Source organism: Schistocerca nitens, chromosome 8 (assembly GCF_023898315.1).
Source record: "Schistocerca nitens isolate TAMUIC-IGC-003100 chromosome 8, iqSchNite1.1, whole genome shotgun sequence".
Taxonomy (NCBI): domain Eukaryota; kingdom Metazoa; phylum Arthropoda; class Insecta; order Orthoptera; family Acrididae; genus Schistocerca; species Schistocerca nitens.
In genome coordinates, this window is record NC_064621.1 from 461,527,625 (window position 1) to 461,551,315 (window position 23,691).

Sequence of the window (23,691 nt, forward strand, 5' to 3'; positions counted from 1 at the left end):
ATCAAAATTGACAGAAGGAACTCTTGGTATGATGAATTACACTATTAAAATGGGACTTCCCTGTTCCAAACATATGCAATGAATGTGGATGAAAGGTGTCTGTTATTAACAGGGGCCAAAGAAAATAAATGTTCAGTAAGTGTTCAATACTGAACAAAAATCTGAGAATAAATTCAATAAAATACGCAAATACTTCTTGGTAAAAACACGATTAAAAAATTTCATTTGATGATCAAGAATAAGAACATGTCAAAAAATACATCAAAATGATGCTCTTACATGACTGAAAAAACTAGAAGATTTCACTGAATAGTAAAAGTTCCATGATGACAATATGACACGTTGTACTCTCAGCTATAATATGTTATAGGTGCTCTATTCTGCACATCTTTGATTTTTAAGCCCTTTACTGATACACAGAAAAAATGAATCCAGTATCTTTTATTACATGCTGCTATAGAACTGACAGTGAAATGATAGTCTTGTTGAAAACAATACTTCTTTGCCCCTGTTGGGGTAGGGGTGGGAGCTGGTAATAAAAGATGTAGGAATAGAAAATGTAGTAGTAGTAGTAGTAGTAGTAGTAGCAGTGTTTCCAACAAAATGAGAAACAAAATAAAAAATATAAAGATCTGCAATATCAAAATCTGCATACAATGATTTGATACAACAAACAAGAATTCTAGGGAAACTAATAATAAAACTTGGTTGTGTCACACAGGTCTAGGCTGCAATATTATGTTCTACATTATTCTGTTGTGGGTATATTAAAAGCTCCTGTTGTTTTGCTTCCATATTTCCATCCTTTCTGAATGCCCTTTTCTACTTAATCCAATCCACCTATCCTTATACATTATAGAGTCAACAATAAGAAAACATAACAAAGAAGTTTCTCTAATTCGGCGGTATCAACAACTTGATGGCCTGCTTACAACATCTAGCAAAATTAGTAGGGATGATGTTTATTGTTTTATTTCTTTTCTATCTACTAGCCATTAAACACAGAAATCAACAGCTGCTGACATGAACGATAAAAAATACTACCTTTCCATCGTAACACATGGGAAAACTAATGTGGCATTTCAAAAAAATCACAGTAAATTTTGAAGTTAAATATGTTTTGCTGAATATATTTTGTAGAGCTAGTAAAACTTACTGTTAAAACATCAGATAGCCTATGAAGGAACCCACATAGCTTGTAATTTACAAAACTAGTAGATTGTATATTGGAGTAATTATTTGGCATGTGTAATTTGCAAACTGGACTCGCTCAATTCTTGTGTTTCACTACACTCATTCATACGTAACACCCCCCACCCATTTCTCCTCCTGCGATGGCTTCCAATTTTTATTGTGTATATTTTTCTTTATGTGTAAATTAATTTCTTCATTTCTCATTTTATGTACTAGCTACAAGAACTGATTACTACCTACAACTGTTGCACCAGCACCAAATCAGAACATTTCTCTTTTTCTCTTTCACAGATTCCAATTTCAATATTCTATTCAGGCTTCTGATAATACTGTTTCATGCTTCTGAAGTTCATTGCAAAAATTTTATTTGTAACTGTATGCAGTTATGATCTGATTTTTCTTGTAATTATGAGTCACAGTGAAATATTAAACCACCTTTTGAGCTTCATATTTCATGAATTTATGCCAAATGCCATTTTCGTGCAGGTGTCATCCAAGAACACCAATTCTGATTAAACTTTTAGGATCATTAAAATCATTGCATTAATTAAAACACTGGGAACTTCTTTTTTATAAGCAACATTCCGTTTGAAAGATACGAGGACCTCAACTTTCACTACATACATTTAGTATATTAATCTTTTCACTTGTTGCTTTGGAGCACAAATTTAGTCCCCAACAAATAAATTCTAAATAATAATAATAATAGATTTTCTTGTAATAATATATTTAATTAACAACAGCAAATTTATACAAGCTTTTCTTACACTGTTTGTTAAAAATGAACTGCAAAGTTGCACTGTTGAACTTGTTGCAACAATGATAACTGAGAAAAGATACATAACATATGAAACATAAGGAACACACACAGGACACTGTAAGTTGATGCTTTATTGAGAATTTGCAGTACCTGCATTCCTAAAATGAAATATGAACAAAGGCTTAAATCATTAAATAGTTCAATTGCTAAATCATTCTTAATTGACACATTAACACATCACAAAACTAAGCACATCTTTTTTTTTTTATTAGTTAAACCCACAACCTTCAAACACAATGATGCTTTGATGCATCACTTTCGTACTTTGTACCTTTAGCAATTGGAGCAGTCATAGCACTTCTCCATAAGGACTGCTGTAAAAAATCCGAACTTTTAGAACAAATTTTACTAAATGAATATTATTTTAAACAAACACATTTACTGTTTTGTTTTATGTTTACGGCATTCTTGTGTGGTCTGTTCTTAAAGACCCTTCATTAATAAACTATTTTCAACGGTGAAAGTATACTGAAAAAGAAAATGAAATATGCACAGCTAAAAGGCTGTGATGTGTGATGGTCTACTCCGAACTCAAATTTCAGTTTCAGCATTCCTAAAAATAAATTATGAACAGTAATTTCTGTTAAGAACAAATAATGAGAGAATATCAATCATCTTGTAATATATGTGAAAAAACTGAAAGCAAACTATACTGCTACTGAATCAGATCTTACAAAATAAAATGAAAACAATATGGGACAAAACTAAAAAAAATAATAATAATAACTTCTTTATATTTAATTTAATAGGTCAAAATTACAGCTACTGGAAGCCATCTCTCTTACGAACCACGCATATGAAAGGAAAACAGCATACAAAATACAAAGTATAAATACATCTAAATCAATATGGTCAAAGTTATTGGATTGGAAATAAAAGCCGTGATGGAAACTTTGTGGCAGAATGCTGTACACGTTACCCCACAATTGTAAGAGTCTATACATAAAACAAAAAGAAATTCAAATTTCCTTATTTATGAAAAAAGCTTCACTTGCAACCAATTTATGAAATGTTTTATTAAATCAATATACATTCTACAGTGCCATCATATAGGAACTGAAATACTAAAATGCTGTTTTATACAGTTTATACTAAATTTATGAAATGAGTGCCCTCAGTCAGCTGTAAGTAACTGACAAGGCACTAACTGTTTATCTTCCCCCTCGTAGATCTGTAAAAGAAATGACCCAATGTCTATCTTTACCAGTCATTCTCCACTATTTACACAATTTTATCAACATATCACAGAAACTCAAATATTGTGAATATGAGCTATCCATGTTTTATTTTTAATGATTAACTGCATAAAAACCTATGGTATTTAAACAAATCTTTCAAGAAAATGTGTTATTTAAGAAAATGTATTATGATAATCCAATGGCCTTTTTTTAATAGAAATGATACTACTTTTTGTGCTTGCCAAGTATTTTAGCTATCACAGTTTCCGTTATTAAAAAGGAAATTATCAAATTATGTCTCCATATTTTCAATGAACAAAATATTTTCAAAATTTTTGAAATAGCCCTCTATGGAAAGATGTTCCTGACACATAAAAAAATTAATACAAGTTACATAAAACAATTTAAAAAGAATGAAAAAGGATTTTTATCGACATTAATGTACCACTTGTACTCACCCCATTCCCTGTCGTGCAGCTTGTTGCTGCTGCTGGGCTGATGACTGTTGTTGTTGCTGCTGTTGCTGTTGCTGCTGTTGTGACTGCTGTATGTTTCCACCAGTCACAGTGCCAACATTAACACGGCCCTAATGAATGAGGATGCCAGTTGTAGCAACACATCATAAAATGGATCAAGCCACTAATTATTTCTTTCAAATTAAATTACTTGAAGGAAAAAGCAAAAGAAAAATTAATCAAGTAAAAGTAGAGTGGACTACAGGGAAGAGCCAACGAAACTGGTACACCTGCCTAATATCATGTAGGGCCCACGCGAGCACGCAGAAGTGCCACAACACGACGTGGCATGGACTCAACTAATGTCTGAAGTAGTGCTGGAAGAAACTGAGTCAATGAATCCTACACGGATGTTCATAAATCCGTAAGAGTACGAGAGGGTGAAGATCTCTGCTAAACAAGACGTTGCAAGCCATCCCAGATGTGCTCAATAACGTTCATGTCTGCGGAGTTTGGTGGCCAGCGGACGTGTTTTCCTAGAGCCACTCTGTAGCAATTCTGGATGTGAGGGGTGTCGCTTTGTCCTGCTGGAATTGCCTAAGTATGTCAGAATGCACAATGGACATGAATGCATGCATGTGATCATACAGGATATTTAAGTACGTGTCACCTGTCAGAGACATATCTAGATGTATCAGGGGTTCCATATCACTCCAACTGCACCCACCGCACACCATTTCAGAGCCTCCACCAGCTTGAACAGTCCCCTGCTGACATGCAGGGGCAATGTATTCACGAGGTTGTCTCCATACCAGTACGCGTCCATCCGCTCAATACAATTTGAAGTGAGGCTCGTCCGACCGGGCAACATGTTTCCAGTCATCAGTCCAATGTTGTTGTTGACAGGCCCTGGCATGGTGTAAACCTTTGTGTCGTGCAGTCATCCAAGGGTACACAAGTAGGCCTTCAGCTCCGAAAGTCCACATCAATGGTGTTTCGCCAAATGGTTCACATGCTGACAGTTGTTGATGGCCCAGCACTGAAATATGCAGCAATTTGCGGAAGGGTTGCACTGCTGTCATGTTGAACAATTCTCTTCAGTCGTCATTGATCCTGTTCTTGCAGGATCTTTTTCTGGCCACAGCCATGTCACAGATTTGATGTTGTACCGGATTCCTGATATTCACAGTAAACTCGTGAAATGTTTGTATGGGAAAATCTCCACTTCATCGCTACCTTGGAGATATGTCCCATCGCGTGTGCACTGGCTATAACACCACGTTCAAACTCACTTAACTTCTGATAACCTGCCATTGTTCTTCTTCTTCTTCTTCTTCTTTAATGAGGACCTAAACTCTAAACATTTCTCTTTGACATGAAGACAGTAATTTACAACACAATTTTCTCTTGTTGAGTTCATGATTGTTTTAACAAAAAAGGAAACATTCCCTTCCTGTTTTCTTTCTGTTATAATTGTCATATTTTGCACAGCACCTGTGGTGAATTAAGTTATCACATGGTCATTATTATTTAAAAGTTCTTAGGTTTATTTCACAGGTTTCTATGATGTGTGTGTCTTCAGGTGAAACAAAAACTAAAAAGTATATACTATTTGTTTTTTATTCTCTAAGCACAGGAGTAAGAAATAAAACAATAAAAAATACACTCAAAATATTCAGATGAGAACAGTCAGCGCTAATCAGTGATCAAAATGGAATACTGTGAGCAGGACCAATGGAAAATAAGTGTTGCCAATGATGCATGTCGGCTTCAGGTATCCAATTTTCCTTCACTGGGAGTCAAATACCAAGCAAAAGCTTCAAGTGTCACTCAATCCCATGGGTGAAGCAGGATTTCTCAATTTCTTGAGAGTGTTTGATACTGTTCCACACCATTGCCTAGGACACCAAATATGCACATATGGAATATCCAAACAGATATGTGACTGGACTGGCCACTTCCTACAAAGCTACTAAGGTGTCTGGTATACCTCAAGATAACATGACAGGGCCATTGCTACTCATGATATATGTACAATACCTATCAAATGAAGTTTTTTGCCATTTGTATCTAATGCTATTCGCAGACATCACAGTTGTTTACATGGTTGCTTCATCATTAGATACTTGTTATAAAATGCAAATAAACCTACAAATAATTAGTGCTGACCCTAAACATAAATAAATGTAATGTAATACTTGTAAATACAAGATAAGATCTGATATTGTATGACTACAAGACTGACAATTTGTCATTGCAATCAGTTACAACCTTCAACAATCTAGGAGCAGTTTTCTGGAACAATTTAAGCTAGAACAACCACATAAATCTAACTGTGGGGAATACAAAAGCCAGACTCAGATTTACTCAAAGAATCCTGAGGAGGAGCAAGTCACACATCAAAGAGGTCACTGACAGAAACCTCGTTCAACCACCAGCGTGCTTTTATTGGTCACAGGTAGGTGGAAAAGACACAAACAATTCAAGAAAGAGGTGCAAAATTTATCATGGAGTTGTTTGGGAGGTGTCAGAGTCTCAAAGAAATGTCCAAAGAACTGCATTAGGAGATTTTGGATTACACAGTGTCTTACAAACTTCTGAGAGCCCACATTCGAAAAGGAATCGAGAAGCATACTGCTTCCTATAACACACAATCTGTGTAATGTCAGTAACACTAAAATTAGAGAAATTTTGGCTCTTTGAATACCATTCGGGAATTGTAAAGGATAGGGGAAGATTGATGCTTTTACATTCCACCATGCACCTGCTCCTAAATCCCATGCAGCTGCTCCTCAATCCATGCAAGACATTGGAGCATGAAACAGCCCCATGGCTATGGGATGATATTTGGTTCTGCACAACTAAAGATAAGTGTACACATAACATGGTGAGTACATGATGTGTATTGTCCACAGACGCTGAGAAATATTTGCAGTTTCGTCAGCCTGATTTCTGTTTCTGTCTCCCACTGATAAGTAAATAGAGTAAAATTATGCTACTACACTCTGTTCATCATTAGAATAAACATGATATAAAAAACACAAACTTGATGATTCGTCAGAAGCCACAGCACACATACACTGATGGTCTTATGCCCTTGGAAGTAGGTCCTACTTATGTATTAGAAATATTATTACTAAGTTACTTTAAATGAAACTTTAACATATTCTAATGCATTAACAGCCATCAACATTTTTCTTAATCACACTTTAGCTATGTAGTTTTTATTTCAAAAATTGTATACAGTCACAGTCTCTGCACTGTTGTGCTCTGATTGTCATGCTGTTAATACGCAGTATGAAAATGGCTGAGGCTGCTTCCTGTTCCACAATGGAATATGTTTAAAAAGTGCCAAGAAATAAGTTGTTCTTAATGTTTTTCATAACTTTCCGAGGGACTGTATCTGATACAGACGAGTTACAAATACACATTGGATATATAGCATTATCGGTACAGTAATAGATTGATAACTTACTGTAGATAATTTTACAATGGCTTGCTGGTTCAAGTGGGCAGCTGGTTGGCACCATACCCACATAGAAGGCTATGCGAAAGTTACAGCAGAGATGCAAAAGGTGGCCCTACCTCTAGCGAGATAGGATATGCTTGTGATGGAACAGGACATGATGATGAACTATAAAACTAGATTTTTTCTGTCCTTTTTGGTAGTTGGGAAAGGGAGGAGATACAATTAAATGTCCTGAGATAGAGAGGGGCTCATATCACATATGAAAGTCTGGGTCCAGTCAGGCCGCAATGTCAGAACGACTTATTTGTGGATGTATTGTTAGTCAAGCAGATCCAAGAAAGACACTGTCTGATAACTTAATATTGATTTCAGCCTGGTTTATGCGCCTTTCAATAACTCATCGCCATGACTGTACAGTCACTGGTTACCTTTACTCCCGTCTTAATTCGTATTTCACCCAGAATTTTCCTAGTTCCAGTTACAGGTGCCTATTTAACACTTCCATGTGCAAGAAAAATTTGATATTCATTATTTAATATAATTATTGACAAAATTCAAAATGCTGCCATTAGCTACCAATTAAGAAGTGTGATCTTACATTAAAAATTTAACACGATAAGTCAAGTATTAAAGTTACAAACTCTGTGTGTCCCGAGGCAGCATAACTAATAACGCACTAATTAAGACTATATTTATCAGGTAAGTGCAAGTGCAAGTGCTCAGCAACTTCCAACCACAACTGTACACATAATTTCAAACCTTCACCCCCCCCCCCCCCCCCCACACTCCGCCAAAAGTTATTACAGGAGAAAAGTTTATTCCTTACTACATTTTCACTGTTCATGCACTACAACTTCATCACCAACGATGGCATTTTAATTTATTACTTTCTCACTACTAAATCTAATGGCAACACATTTTGCAGCAGTATCCAAATATATCACTGGAAGTACCTGCAAAATTATATCCTGTACTGCACAGGGCTCAGAAGATATCACAAACACTGAGATGTATGAAAAACTAGCTTTTGGCTGAAGTTTGATTCTTTCAATAATTGGGCTGGGAATGGTAGGAGGCTTACTGTTATAAACCTATGTCATCAAAAAATTTAAATTATTTAGGTACCTGTAAACAAACGAATTAAACTTACCTGGAAGTTATCACCTGAATCCTCTCTTTCTTCTGTGAATCGTCTCTTCTGGCCTCCTTTGGTCCCAGTTTTCACTGATTGTTGTGTCTGAATGTGATGTTGCTGCTGGTAGGTGACCGTTCCTTGGTGCTGCTGGGATTGAGCTTGGGTCGGTGTCTGCCAAGGCAATGCCTGAGGTGGCTGTTGCATCTGATTCTGCATCTGCAAACTGCCTTGTCCTTGCAGTGATACTTGGCCTTGCAATTGGGGATTTTGACATTGCACAGGAGGTACACCAGCACCTTGCTGCACTGGCAAAGGGCCCTGCCCTTGCACTGCTGTCACCTGATTAGGGGGACCACCTTGATTCTGGAGTGTTACAGTACTTTGATTTGGAATTTGTAGTGCCCCCTGGCTATGCAACTGCATCCCTCCATGAGTCTGAACTGGAGGTGCTTGGTTTTGTGCAGGAGGACATTGGCTTTGTACAGGTAGAACCTGATTCTGAAGTGGTGGACCTTGGTTTTGAACAGGGGGCACATGACCTTGCAGAGGGGCCATATGATTCTGCATCTGCAATGTCTGAGTTTGTCCTTGCATTGATAGTGTTTGGCCTTGCATTGGTGGCAACTGTCCCTGCATTGGTGGACCCTGATTCTGAATTGGCATGACATGACCTTGAGGCTGCTGCAACGGCTGTGGAGGCTGCTGCTGGTCCAGACGGCTAAAAGTTGGATATGTCATGGCGGGAGGTCCAGAATTCTGGACATACTGCAAAAGAGATTATAGGAATATCAACAATCATTCATCTGAAGCACAAAAAAAGAGTACAACAGGAAAATATAACACACTTTTCTTGTACTTCTGGGGAGCTTTCACTCAAAGATTTGGCCATATGTATATAGTTAAGGTGGAGTAAAAGAAAATGTGATTCTTGCCTTTTAGAAAAACTCAACATGGCAGATTAGAAATGAAGTCTGTATGAAAGCATATCACCTTTCATGAAAGTGGGACACAAAATGGACATTAATGAGCAGTAATCAACAGAGTTTGTTGTCAGATGTGTTGTTCTGTTGCAATTTCCCTACAGCATTGGACAGAATAGTATTGTAAACACTGGGTGATCCAAACCAATGCAAATAATGAAAAAACTGATACTCTGAAAAGCATTACTAGTAGTGACATGTAGTTTTCAATTAAATATGCAGGAGATCACAGTTTTAAAAGGAATTCCAGTTTGTCACAAAATTTCACATGATTCACATGAGTGTGCACTTTCAGTAGTTGATACTGTTCTGGTATTTCCTGCATACACCTGAAAATAGACTGTCTCTTCAAATATTTTCATCATGCACTTCAGTGAGAAATCAAACATTCCCAATTTTAATACCCCCACACTGACTTACAAGAGTGCAATGCTGCACCTGCACATTCAGACTTCTTACAAAACAGTTCCAACAAAAATACTTTACCTCAAAGAACAAAGCATTTAATCCAAGCAATATCATTAGAACACACAAAGAGTTATGTTTCTAAATTCACTGAGACAGAAATTTTAGATCATTCATAGGAAAGTCCAACTGATCAATATTCAGTCATGCAAAGTATGAAGAATGACAGCCAGAGAATCTATTGAGTTGGTCATAGGCTATGAGCTTCAGTTCCACTATAGCATATAAGTTATCTCCGAGAAATTAACCATTCTCACAATAACAACAGGGGAAAGGCAGATTGCAACACATAGAGGAAGCACTGAGTCTCAGAAAGGCACAATGAAAAAGAATGCTACAAATGTTTCGGCTTTTGAACAGTCCTTCTTCTTCTTCTTCTTCTTCTTCTATTCAGAAGAAGAACTTCGTCCAAAACCTTAAATATTTCTAACATTCTCTACTATGCCCATCTGCGACTAAATGCCTCCTCTAGGAGGTGAGCAGCAATCCTCCCTTTCCATATTGTTGCTATTCCATTATGGACTTTCCATTATTCTCACAATAAGTCTTTTAATTTTTAATTATCAAGTAACTTCCAAGTCATACTGAGTGTTTCTGGAAAAATCACATGATGCAAGTGCAATATGTCTCAGATTATCAATTTCTTAATTTTTATATAACTCCAGGTGTGTCGATGTGTCATTTTCTGGCATTGCATATATCTTTGATGCTTCCTCCAGTGAATTTCTCACATGCAAATATTTTGTAAACGTATGACACACTTGAAAGCACATTTGGTCATTCCACGCCAAGTGGTCTAGAGGTTCCCCCATGACCATCATGGATTTTGTTAAACTTTTGTGTGAACATTTGCACATGCTCCCATTAAACATTACAAAGTTTTACTTTTGCTAATATACTACTTCCAGTCATTTGTTTGACCCCATAGCACAACTATTAAGATACAATATCTCTGGCATTATTTTCTTGAAAGAAATAAAACTACACTATCTTGTACAACTTTTTGTGCTCTAATAAGTGAAATAATAAAAAAAGTATTTCTTGAGCAATTTTCATATGGATAATTTGCAGAAAATTCAGCTGAAAAAATATGTACTTTAAAAAAAAGTGAAGTTAAGGTTTTTGTACCTCTGGAAGTAATTGCAAGATAAACCTGAAACTTTGCACATCATAATTTACCAATACAAGGATACAGAATTCCATTCTCATGCTGTTTTCCAATCATTTACAAACTGAGAGCAAAGTTGCCTGTTTTTGTAAGAACACAAAAAATGGCTAATTTTAGCCCTCTTTTACAGAAGAGAGTTTTCTGAGACACCTTTAAACCATTTTCTAAACCACCTAAACAATATGGTTTAGTAGTGCGAGAATATAGGGCCCTAAAAATCAACAAGGCGGAGGTGCAAGTAAAATATGCCTATATATCACAGGTCCTCAATTAAATCTGACATCTTTCATTATATTCTACAATTGTTTAGAATACTCTCAGGAAGGTAATGTTGAAAGTCCTGATGACAAGTAAGAGAGATTGAGTCAGGACAATTCCATAAACTTCAAAAAATGGCTGCCTTTTGTCACAATTCATCATGACATATTTCAGCTTGTTTTTCAGCTACAATAACTACAGAACAAACTGGTTATAAACTTCAGAATTTAACTGTGATTTACCAAGACACTGAATATTGTGTTAGTAAAATTGTTGCATAACAGTTGCAAAACACATCAAGTTTTACATCACTGTCTCACTGTGTAAGTTTTGGGAATTTTTTTGGAAAGGACCATGTTCTAGAGAATTTTGAGTATTTCTTTTTACAATGCAATGCTACTGACATGCTAGTTTAATTCCAGTTTAAAGTACAGCATATTGTGTGTTCATATAATTTGCAGTTTACATGAATGAATGAAAAATTGTGTAAATGTATATCTATAGTCCATGGTGGCTTAAACACTGCTTGTTTCTTGTCAGGTGTGAAAACCAGCTTTCCCATCGCCATAGGGGCCATGCCCGATAGCTGTGTAATAACAGCCATTGGTCAGTTTTTTTACCACAGGTTCCCAAGCCTGATGATACATATCTTTAAGTGTCAGAAGACAACACTAGAAGAGGTCTCTTTTAGGATCCTAAGTTTATGTTTCCTTCAAGATCCTAAAATTCATTAACTTGTTACAGAATATCGCGAGAAAAACTATACTGCCAATCAAACGATGTTACTGAGGGTGCTCTAATAAATTTAATATGAGCTGTTCCAGAATCCAGCAATTGTCACTCCTTGCTGGCGAATAAAATGAATTTGCTGGGCCATTTGGGTGTATAAAACTTATTAAAGCATACTTCTCCTCAGCAGATGCCTCACAGAAATTTTCAATATACCATTCATTTTCATAAATACGTGAAACTTATTGTCCTAGCTGAAAGTCTGATCTGTTTCACTTCTGAACTGAGAACATTATGGCTTTAAACTTGCTTTCATCACAAAGAAGAAATTGAATGAAATAAAGTATTACAAGAAGGATGGTTTCAACATGGGCATCCTTGGCAGGAACTAGAGAAAATTATCATTTTTTGCCAACTGATGGAACAGCAATTCACATCAATAGATTTTCAAACGATGCATCATCTTTTCTAGCCAGAATTAGTGACTAGTGACATAGATATATTGACATCGGACCTCCGGCTGGACAATATGCTGCATGTATTTATGAAAAATAGTGGTGGACTGGAATTATCTGTAAGACTTCTGCTGAGAAGATGGATCCTTTAATACACTTATGCACCCACATGGACCAGCAAATTCGTTTTATTGGCCATCAGGGAGTGACAAGTGGTGGACTCTAGAACAGCTCATTACTGCAACTATTCCAGCACTCTCAAGTGACACTGCTTAGCTTGCGGTATAGTTTTTCTCATGCCATTCTATAGCAAAGTAATGAAACCAGTAAAAAATTCAAGTAGCTGGAAGGAAGGAAACTTAGGATACTAAAAGAGAACTCTTCTAGCTTTGTCCTCCGAATATTTAAAGAAATGTATCATCAGGCTTGGGAGTCTATGGTAAATAAAAAAAACACCAGAGGCTGCTGTTACAAAGCTACCAGGCGTGGTCACTATGGCAAGTGCGATGCCAATTTTCTCACTCGACGAGAAACCAACAGTGTTTTTTTTGCGAATTGTTTTATTCATCTCATGATGTACATTTGCAATCCATTTGGTTTGTGTACAGGAGACATGTCAAAAATTTATAATACAGCTACAATGACTTTTACATTCATAAATAATAGCACTACAATAAATAATAACACTATAAGGATATTTCTTGGAATATGTAACTCATTGTACCCAGCTCAAATTTCCAGCTTGCCCTGCATGAATTCATCCACTGAGTGATAACAGTTCAGTGTCAGTACCTCATATAGCTTTCTTTTAAGTGAGCCTAAATTCATCATCAACTAGTTCCCTTTTAATTTAGTACAAATTTTCATTTCCATGTATTGATGATGATGATGATCATGATGATAATGATGATGATTGGGTTGTTGGGCACTCAACTGCACGGTTATCAGTGCCTGTACAAATTGTCAACCTTTGCTCAGTCCAATCTTGCCACTTTCATGAATGATGATGAAATGATGAGGACATCACAAACACCCAGTCATCTCGAGGGAGGTGAAAATCTCTGACCCCACTGGGAATCGAACCCAGGACCCCCTGCTCGGGAAGCGAGAATGCGACTGCGAGACCATTAGCGCAAAACCCATGTACTGAGGTCCCTGGGCATAACGTCTGAGGCGGTGGGTGGGGAGCATAAAATTTTCTTTGTTTCTAGTATCATGTGAATGGACAAAATGTTTTCCCTCGAGTAAACCATGTCCATTGCACAAAAAAATATAATAATCTCATATATGTAAAAGGATGGCAGAGTTAATATTTTAAGTTTTCTAAATAATGGTCGACATGGTTCTTTTTTACTTGCAGTGCACATATTTCGAATAATTTTTTTCTGTATTTTTAGTATCCACACTATGTTTGTCGAGTTACCCCAAAAATCAATACCAGACCTAATAATGGATTTGAAGTAGTTTGTATATGCTACTTTTCGTGTGTCCATATCAGTTGCAGTTGATAATATTTGCATTGCAAATGCAAAGCTGCTCAGTTTGTCTGCCAGGTATTCAATATGTGCCTGCCAGCTCAAATTTTTATCTACATTTAAACTTAAGAATTTGACAGAGTCAACTTCTTCTATATCTTGGTTGTTGTATGCAATCTTACTCTGCTCACATTTTGACTGACTGGTTTTGAACTGCATCACATGAGTCTTAGATATGTTTAGATTCAACCCAATTAGCTGAAACCAAGTTTCTAAGGTACTGATCAAAGATTTGGGGATTTTTTCTGAATCCTCATCTTCAACTAAGACAGAAGTATCATCTGCGAACAGAACTGATGGGGAGTTGATATTTAATGGTAAGCCATTTATACAGAAGAGAAATAGGACTGTGCCTAATATGGAGCTTTGTGGAACACCCTGAGATATTTTTTTCCAGTCAGAAAAATAATATGTGCCATATGAAGATTTGAATTTGTGCAGCAGCAAGTTTTTCAAATATTTTAGATAGGACTGGGAGAATTGAAATAGTACGATAATTTCCCATGATCTCTCTTTATCCTTTCTTGAAGAGTGGTTTGACTTCAGCATATTTCAGTACCTCTGGGAAACAGCCCTCTTCAAAACATTGATTTATTATTCGAGCTCATGGGTTTGCAATTCTATTGTGTACCACATTATAACTTTGGTGGGTATTCCATCCCAACCTGCACATTTTTTGTTTCTTAATGTTTGAATAGCATTTTCTACATGCTCCACAGAAACAAGCCACCATGGACCATAGCAACACATCAATACAATTTTACACTGATTGATATAAGTCGCAAACTATACCAACACAAAATATGGTATACTTTAAACTGGAATTTAACTTACATTTCAATAACATTTCACAGTAAAAAGAAATACTCAAAATTGTCTAGAATATGAATCCTTCACAAAAAAATTTCAGGTTGACTGCTATGAACTTTCCCAAAACTTACACAGTGCAAAACTTGAAGATAGTTTTTATGATATGTTTTGCAGTTGTTATGCAGCAATTTTGATAATGCAATGTCCAGTGGCTCGGTAAATCACAGTTAAATTTTGAAGTAAATCACAATTACATTTTGAAGTTTATAACTAGCTTGATTCTGTAGTTATTGTAGCAGAAAAACAGGCTGAAATATGTCATGATGATCTGTGACAAAAGGCATCGGTTTTTTGAAGTTTTTGAGTTGTTCTGACTTGATCGCTCTTTCCTAGTCATCAGGACATTGGACATTACATTTTCCAGAGAGTTCTAAACAACTGTAGAATATAATGAAAGATGTCAGATTTAATTTGAGGACCAGCGATATATGAGTGTATTTTAAATGCACCTCCACTTTGTTGTTTTTTAGGGCCCGACATGCTCGCATTGCTGAACCATATCTAGTTGTTTAGGTGGTTTAGAATATGTTCTTAGACAATGGTTTAAAGGTGTCTGCAGAAAACTCTTCTCTGTAAAAGAGGGCTACAAATAGCCATTTTTGCATTTTCACAAAAAATTTCAACTTTGCCCTCAATTTGTAAACTATTGGAAAGCAGTATCAGAATGAAATTTTATACTCTAAAACCCTCTATTGGTAAGTTATTATGGGCACAGTTAACTTCACTCCTTTTTCAAATGTGTTTTTTTTTATCCATATGAAAATTTCTCAAGAAATCTTTTATTATTATTTTGCTTCATAGAGCGCAAAAAGCTGTACAAGATAGCCTCGCTTTGCTTCTTAATCGAAAATATGAGATACTGTCTCAATGTTCCCGAAAATTCAGGGGTGGGATCAAACAAATGACTATATTTCTGGAAGTATTGTACTGGTGAAAGTAAAACTTTACCAATGTTTAATGGGAACAAGCATGAATGTTCACACAAAATTTCAGCAAAATCCATGACAGTCATGTGGGACATTTTTTTAAAATTCGACCACTTTGCATGGAATGACCCTATTAACTGTTTCTCCATCTTTGCAGTGTGTTGATGCTCCACAATTGTGTACTAAACTGGTGAATAACTGCTGCTCCCTGGATCCAGGGGAAGGTGCTCAGTGAGCAGGGTACGCAAGGAACTGCATTTCCTGTACGTATGTCACCCCATTATTGGTAGTTTCCATTAAGGGCACTCTGCAATTTTGTAACTGTGTTCAGGTATTAGTAAATATATTATTATCCAGTTACTAATCTGTGATAAGTCCATAACACGCCACAGTCTCTACAATTACTTGTATTCTATAATAGATCAGCTGACACTGGTAGACATAACTTTACACTTTACCTGGGTCCACTGTCCATTACAACTATTTTAGTATTTCAATAAATCAAAGTAACTACCTTAAGCTCATGTCTAAAACGAGTTTTAATGCTATAAAGCATGCTAAGACTTTTAATGTATCAAAACATACAGTTCTTATTATCACGACACACTTATTGTTTCCTAGTATATTACCGAGCACATCACTTGAATATAACTGAATTTTACTTTTGTAATCATTTGGCTTTGCTTCATGACAGCACAATGCAAGCTATACTTTTCTTTTAATTTTTTTTGTACGAATACAATGTTTGTGTGTGTTAAAAATTTTTTCGTGTAGAGTTCCTACATTCCTGTCCAGTAAATTTTTAAGTATTCACTATATCATTATGTCAGCACTCGGCTGCATTTACAACATCATTTACGGATTCCACTACAAAATTATTTCAATATAATGGCAGAAACACGCCGTGAATTAAAGAACTTTTTACCAACTGGGGTTGTTATTCATTAACATGGCTTCCTCCCCAATGTGCCAATGTCATGCAATATTTGACCAACAGGAACAGGTGCTCAATGTGTTTAAGAAGTGCAAAAGGAATGCACCTGTGACCTCTACTGAAAATACAGGGGGAGTTAGTCCACTAAGCAAACTGTGAAGGAAACCAAGAAGAAATCTGGCATGAGAAATAAAATTCAGGAAGGAAAAAAGTTATAGTTTGCTGACGAAATTGTAGTTCTCTCAGAAACAGCAAAGGACTTGGAAGAGCGGTTGAACAGAATGGGTAGTCTCTTGAAAGAAGAAGAAGAAGAAGAAGAAGATTATGTGATGAACATTAACAATAGCAAAATACAGGAAACTGAAAGTAGTCAGATTAAATCGGGTGATGCTGAGGGAATTAGGTTAGGAAATGAGACACAAAAATCGGTGGATGAGTTGCTGTATGCGTAGCAAAATAACTGACAATGGCCAGATTAAAGAGGATATAAAATTTACACTGGCAATAACAAGGAAAATTTTCCTGAAGAAGACATATTCGTTAACATCTGATATAAATTTAAGTGCTTCGAAGTCTTTACTTTGAGTGTAGTCCTTTATGGAAGTTAAATGTGGGAGGAGGAGAATAAAAGCTTTTGAAATATGATGTTACGTAAGAATATTAAAGATTACATGGGCATATCACATAACTAATCAGGAGATAATGAACTGAATTGGAGAAAAAAGAAATTTATGGCACAATTTGACTAAAAGAAGAGACTGGTTAATAGGACACATCATGAGGAATAAAAGAATCATCAACTTTATAATGGAGAGTAGTATGGGGCAGGTTAAAAATAATGTGTGTGTATCGGGGGCAGAGGGGGAGGGCGGGGGGGGGGGGGGGGGGGCAGGAGGATCAAGTCTTAACAGCACACAGGTTCAAAGTGACATAGATTGCATAGTTGTGCAGAGGAGAGGTGAAGTGTAGAGGTTTAGACGGGTTAGACTAGTGCAGAGAACTGCATCAAACCAATCTTTGGACTAAAGACGACAACCACCACCACCAGAACAACAACAATATGAGTTCATGGCATACAGAAACTCAATCTGGAAGTCTAGGTCAGAGGACTCAATTGTAAAAATATGATAGATGATTGAGCAGATCACAAAACTAAGAAATTTAAATCTAAATATCCAAAAAGCTTTAGAAATCTGAGGCAGTACGAACAGCTGCGAAAGAATTATTCATTGTCTTCTGGAATTATTTCAGGACTATCACTAAAAAAATATCCTAAAATATCCTATTACAGTAGAACTCTAAAAAAAAACTAAATTTGTGCAGACATACTACTAAAATATTAGTTTAAAGACTACAAAATAATGATGTTTAGGTTCTGTAATGTGCTTACATCTAACATCAGTTTTTGAACATATCAGTCATAGTCAGTTGTTTTGCTGTCTCGAATCGTTTTCATTCAGCCAAGTCTCACATCCGCTTGAGGGTAAGCAGCTGCATATGGTCGCACTCAGGCTGCCCCTCCATCCATATTAGCAAAGTGTGAATACACATAAACGCCTCAGCAGCTGATGGTCCCACATTCAGTTCAGTGACAATGTCATCCTCCTGGGCATCAGTTTCTTATCTCATACTTTGAATGATTTCATCGACACAGAGAATTTGGAATCCAGGGTCCAAAGAATCACAAACAAGCTGCTATATGAATGTCCAGGAATTTTAAAAAGAATCTTTCTTATATCCTCAAGTAATATTTCGACATCTGCCACTTTTCTTTCTTCCTCTTCCTTTTCATGTTGTTTTTTTTTTTTCTGTACCTTATCTTTGGTTGAAATGCCTTCCAATTTATTCCAACTTCTTTTTAATGTGCTTGTCTCCACCAAATTCCATGCTTCTATCACTATGTAAGAGCAGTTTTTTTTAAAATCAATTTTTGGTACTGGGCCACATTGCCTTGTACATTTGCATCTTCTATGGAAAGCTTCCTCAAAAGTTGTCTTCTGTAATGGTACTTCATAGTTTCAATAACCAACTGGTCCATTCGCTACAGTAAACTTGTCATGTTTGGTGGCAGGAAGAGTGTTTTTAAACATCCCATCTTTTCTATCAAGAAGGCTTCCTGTGGAATGGGTGGGTGCAGTGTCCAGAATTAACAGCACCTTACTGCCTTCTTTCCCTATGGTATCTTGGTACTTTTTACTTCATGTATGTAAATTTAAATGTACCATTCAAAAAACACAGTAGCTGTCATCCAGACCATTGGCTGATTATTGAAAAAGCTGGGAAGTTTAATATTTCGGGAAAGCCATGCATTCTTTAGATTTTTGTACCAACATAAGGAGTATTTTGTGGTTTCCTGTAGAGTTAGTACAGTTCAGCACGGTTACATCATCTTTACTAATCTTATGGCCAGGAGCACTAGTTCCCCTTTTAGAAGTTGAAGTTGTTTCAAATAAACCCTTCCAAAATAAGGCCTGCCTCATCTGCATTGTACAAAAATTCAGGGTCATAAGGTTCTGCTTCAGTTTTGAATTTTTTCAATAAAATTTTCTGTTGTTCTTGGGTCTGATGACAGATTTTCACTACTTAAATCCAACTCATGTACACCATGCCTTGCCTTGAAATTTTGTCAGCCACTGCTCATTTTAAATGAAAACAAACTGTCGATTTGTTTGGCTAAAAGTTTCGATTTTTTCTGAAACAATCAGCCCTGAAAGGGTGTTTTCCAAGGGGCACTGCTGTAAAAACCACTTTAATATGGCCTACTCAACCTCTTTTTTTCTGCCATTTTTATAATTTTCCACAGCGAATTCTCATCTTCAGAAGTTTAAAATTGAGGACTTTTTTATGTCTGAAATTGTTGATGTTCCCGCATTAAACACTTCAGCTAATTGCTTGCTACTAAAGCCTTTGTCTAATTGTTGAAGGACTTTTAGTTTGTCTGCTAACAATGTGCATACTTTAATCAGTGTTCATTGGAATATTTTGTCTGAATACATTCATGCTGACTGATTTTATAATGATAATAAATACGCAGTGTGCTGTAAACTGTAATAATTATTGAACAAAATAAACAATTGTAGTCATACAGTACAAATTAATTTTTGCTCAAAGTGATCTGGTTACTTGGTGATCCAGATAGTTGCCGTTTGGGTAACTGGAGTTCTACTGTACTTGCTAAGCAACGATTATTAACTGCCTTCCTCAACAACAAATTCTATTACATACCTGTGTGGGACCACTTGCCTGTAAAATATAAAATTTTACAATATGAAAGAGGGTAGGTTGATACTACAGAACAGATGTTGAGTGTCAGACAGGCATATTGAAAGAAGGCTACTAAATATTATAAATTATCAGGCAGAGTCCTCCTTCAGATGTAGGAAAAAAAAGAACAATAGCAATACACACACACACACACACACACACACACACACACACACACACACACACACCTCATGTGCCAACAGCCACTGTCAGCTCCTAGCACTAAGTGCCAACTGTGGTGGGCAAAGATCTCTGTCGGAGTTAAGGAATGAGAAAATTATTTTGCTCCATTCTATGAGTTAACAATTTAACCAAGAAAGAACTCTATACATCCACACATAAAAATATATTCCACACTGTGCCACAGTTCCAGCAATTATCCTTGTTTTTTTCTGGCAGAGCAAAATCAATGTGCTCATGAAAAGTGGAAATAACAATAGTTTGGGGGATAACACATATTCTTGTACGTAATAAAATAATTCTTTGGATTTCTGATAACATAGGAATACTTTTATCAGGACAAGATAAATTCAGATACAAATCTGCAGGCTCATAGCACAGGAAATAATCTCTGCTGTGTCAAGACAATCCACATCTGCTGAAAGATTTGGCTGAGAAGTGATTTTACTGTCTCCATCTCATATAATCACTGAGTTTGTTATTACTTGTACTAAGTTCTATGGTAGCAAAATCGAGAAAACTGACTTACATTTTATGATACTACTGTTTAAATAAAAAGTAGAGATGTGGAACTTAAGCAAAAAGTGTATAGTGAAACTTGTTTCATACATCAAGTTAAAATAATAACCATTTGTGTTATTATTCAATGGGTGATGCAAAGTATTGTGGAACAGGTCTCTTGATTCATGTTAATGTCACAGGAAAGTCAACAGTAACAGTTGTTTTGTTGTTGTTGTTGTTGTTGTTGTTGTGGTCTTCAGTCCTGAGACTGGTTTGATGCAGCTCTCCATGCTACTCTATCCTGTGCAAGCTTCTTCATCTCCCAGTACCTACTGCAACCTACATCCTTCTGAATCTGCTTAGTGTATTCATCTCTTGGTCTCCCTCAACGATTTTTACCCTCCACGCTGCCCTCCAATGCTAAATTTGTGATCCCTTGATGCCTCAAAACATGTCCTACCAACCGATCCCTTCTTCTAGTCAAGTTGTGCCACAAACTTCTCTTCTCCCCAATCCTATTCAATACCTCCTCATTAGTTACGTGATCTACCCACCTTATCTTCAGCATTCTTCTGTAGCACCACATTTCGAAAGCTTCTATTCTCTTCTTGTCCAAACTGGTTATCGTCCATGTTTCACTTCCATACATGGCTACACTCCATACAAATACTTTCAGAAACGACTTCCTGACACTTAAATCTATACACGATGTTAACAAATTTCTCTTCTTCAGAAACGATTTCCTTGCCATTGCCAGTCTACATTTTATATCCTCTCTACTTCAACCATCATCAGTTATTTTATTCCCTAAATAGCAAAACTCCTTTACTACTTTAAGTGTCTCATTTCCTAATCTAATTCCCTCAGCATCACCCGATTTAATTTGACTACATTCCATTATCCTCGTTTTGCTTTTGTTGATGTTCATCTTATAGCCTCCTTTCAAGACACTGTCCATTCCGTTCAACTGCTCTTCCAAGTCTTTTGCTGTCTCTGACAGAATTACAATGTCATCGGCGAACCTCAAAGTTTTTACTTCTTCTCCATGAATTTTAATGCCTACTCCGAATTTTTCTTTTGTTTCCTTTACTGCTTGCTCAATATACAGATTGAATAAAATCGGGGAGAGGCTACAACCCTGTCTCACTCCTTTCCCAACCACTGCTTCCCTTTCATGCCCCTCGACTCTTATAACTGCCATCTGGTTTCTGTACAAATTGTAAATAGCCATTTGCTCCCTGTATTTTACCCCTGCCACCTTCAGAATTTGAAAGAGAGTATTCCAGTTAACGTTGTCAAAAGCTTTCTCTAAGTCTACAAATGCTAGAAACGTAGGTTTGCCTTTTCTTAATCTTTCTTCTAAGATAAGTCGTAAGGTTTGTATTGCCTCACGTGTTCCAACATTTCTACGGAATCCAAACTGATCTTCCCCAAGGTCCGCTTCTACCAGTTTTCCCATTCGTCTGTAAGGAATTCGCGTTAGTATTTTGCAGCTGTGACTTATTAAACTGATAGTTCGGTAATTTTCACATCTGTTAACACCTGCTTTCTTTGGGATTGGAATTATTATATTCTTCTTGAAGTCTGAGGGTGTTTCGCGTGTCTCATACATCTTGCTCACCAGATGGTAGAGTTTTGTCATGACTGGCTCTCCCAAGGCCATCAGTAGTTCTAATGAAACGTTGTCTACTCCTGGGGCCTTGTTTTGACTCAGGTCTTTCAGTGCTCTGTCAAACTCTTCATGCAGTATCTTATCTCCCATTTCGTCTTCATCTACATCCTCTTCCATTTCCATAATATTGTCCTCAAGTACTTCGCCCTTGTATAAACCCTCTTTGCTTAGAACTGGGTTGCCATCTGAGCTCTTGATATTCATACAAGTGGTTCTCTTCTCTCCAAAGGTCTCTTTAATTTTCCTGTAGGCAGTATCAATCTTACCCCTAGTGAGACAAGCCTCTACATCCTTACATTTGTCCTCTAGCCATCCCTGCTTAGCCATTTTGCACTTCCTGTCGATTTCATTTTTGAGACGTTTGTATTCCTTTTTGCCTGCTTCATTTACTGCATTTTTATATTTTCTCCTTTCATCAATTAAATTCAATATTTCTTCTGTTACCCAAGGATTTCTATTAGCCCTCGTCTTTTTACCTACTTGATCCTCTGCTGCCTTCACTACTTCATCCCTCAGAGCTACCCATTCTTCTTCTACGTTATTTCTTTCCCCCATTCCTGTCAATTGTTCCCTTATGCTCTCCCTGAAACTCTCTACAACCTCTCGTTCTTTCAGTTAATCCAGGTCCCATATCCTTAAATTCCCACCTTTTTGCAGTTTCTTCAGTTTCAATCTGCAGTTCATAACCAATAGATTGTGGTCAGAATCCACATCTGCCCCAGGAAATGTCTTACAATTTAAAACCTGGTTCCTAAATCTCTGTCTTACCATTACATAATCTATCTGATACCTTTTAGTATCTCCAGGATTCTTCCAGGTATACAACCTTCTTTTATGATTCTTGAACCAAGTGTTAGCTATGATTAGGTTATGCTCTGTGCAAAATTCTACAAGGCGGCTTCCTCTTTCATTTCTTCTCCCCAATCCATATTCACCTACTATGTTTCCTTCTCCCCCTTTTCCTACTGACGAATTCCAGTCACCCATGACTATTAGATTTTCGTCTCCCTTCACTACCTGAATAATTTCTTTTATCTCGTCATATATTTCATCAATTTCTTCATCATCTGCAGCGCTAGTTGGCATATAAACTTGTACTACTGTAGTAGGCATGGGCTTTGTGTCTATCTTGGCCACAATAATGCGTTCACTATGCTGTTTGTAGTAGCTAACCCGCACTCCTATTTTTTTGTTCATTATTAAACCTACTCCTGCATTACCCCTATTTTATTTTGTATTTATAACCCTGTAATCACCTGACCGAAAGTCTTGTTCCTCCTGCCACCGAACTTCACTAATTCCCACTATATCTAACTTTAACCTATCCATTTCCCTTTTTAAATTTTCTAACCTACCTGCCCTATTAAGGGATCTGACATTCCACGCTCCGATCTGTAGAACGCCAGTTTTCTTTCTCCTGATAACGACGTCCTCTTGAGTAGTCCCCGCCCGGAGATCCGAATGGGGGACTATTTTACCTCTGGAATATTTTACCCAAGAGGA

The 23,691-nt window shown here is 36.7% G+C and overlaps 1 protein-coding gene across 6 annotated transcripts in view; it reads right to left on the reverse strand.

Moving 5' to 3' along the window:
• Nucleotides 1–23,691, reverse strand: part of LOC126199369 (uncharacterized) — a 329,457-nt gene that overhangs the window by 37,537 nt on the left and 268,229 nt on the right. For all 6 annotated transcript variants that reach the window (XM_049936271.1, XM_049936270.1, XM_049936269.1 and 3 more), the window contains 2 exons: nt 8,267–9,016; nt 3,651–3,778 (listed from right to left, as the gene is read on the reverse strand). In XM_049936271.1, the coding sequence (XP_049792228.1) occupies nt 3,651–3,778; nt 8,267–9,016 (878 nt within the window). The remainder of the gene's footprint in view (nt 1–3,650; nt 3,779–8,266; nt 9,017–23,691) is intronic.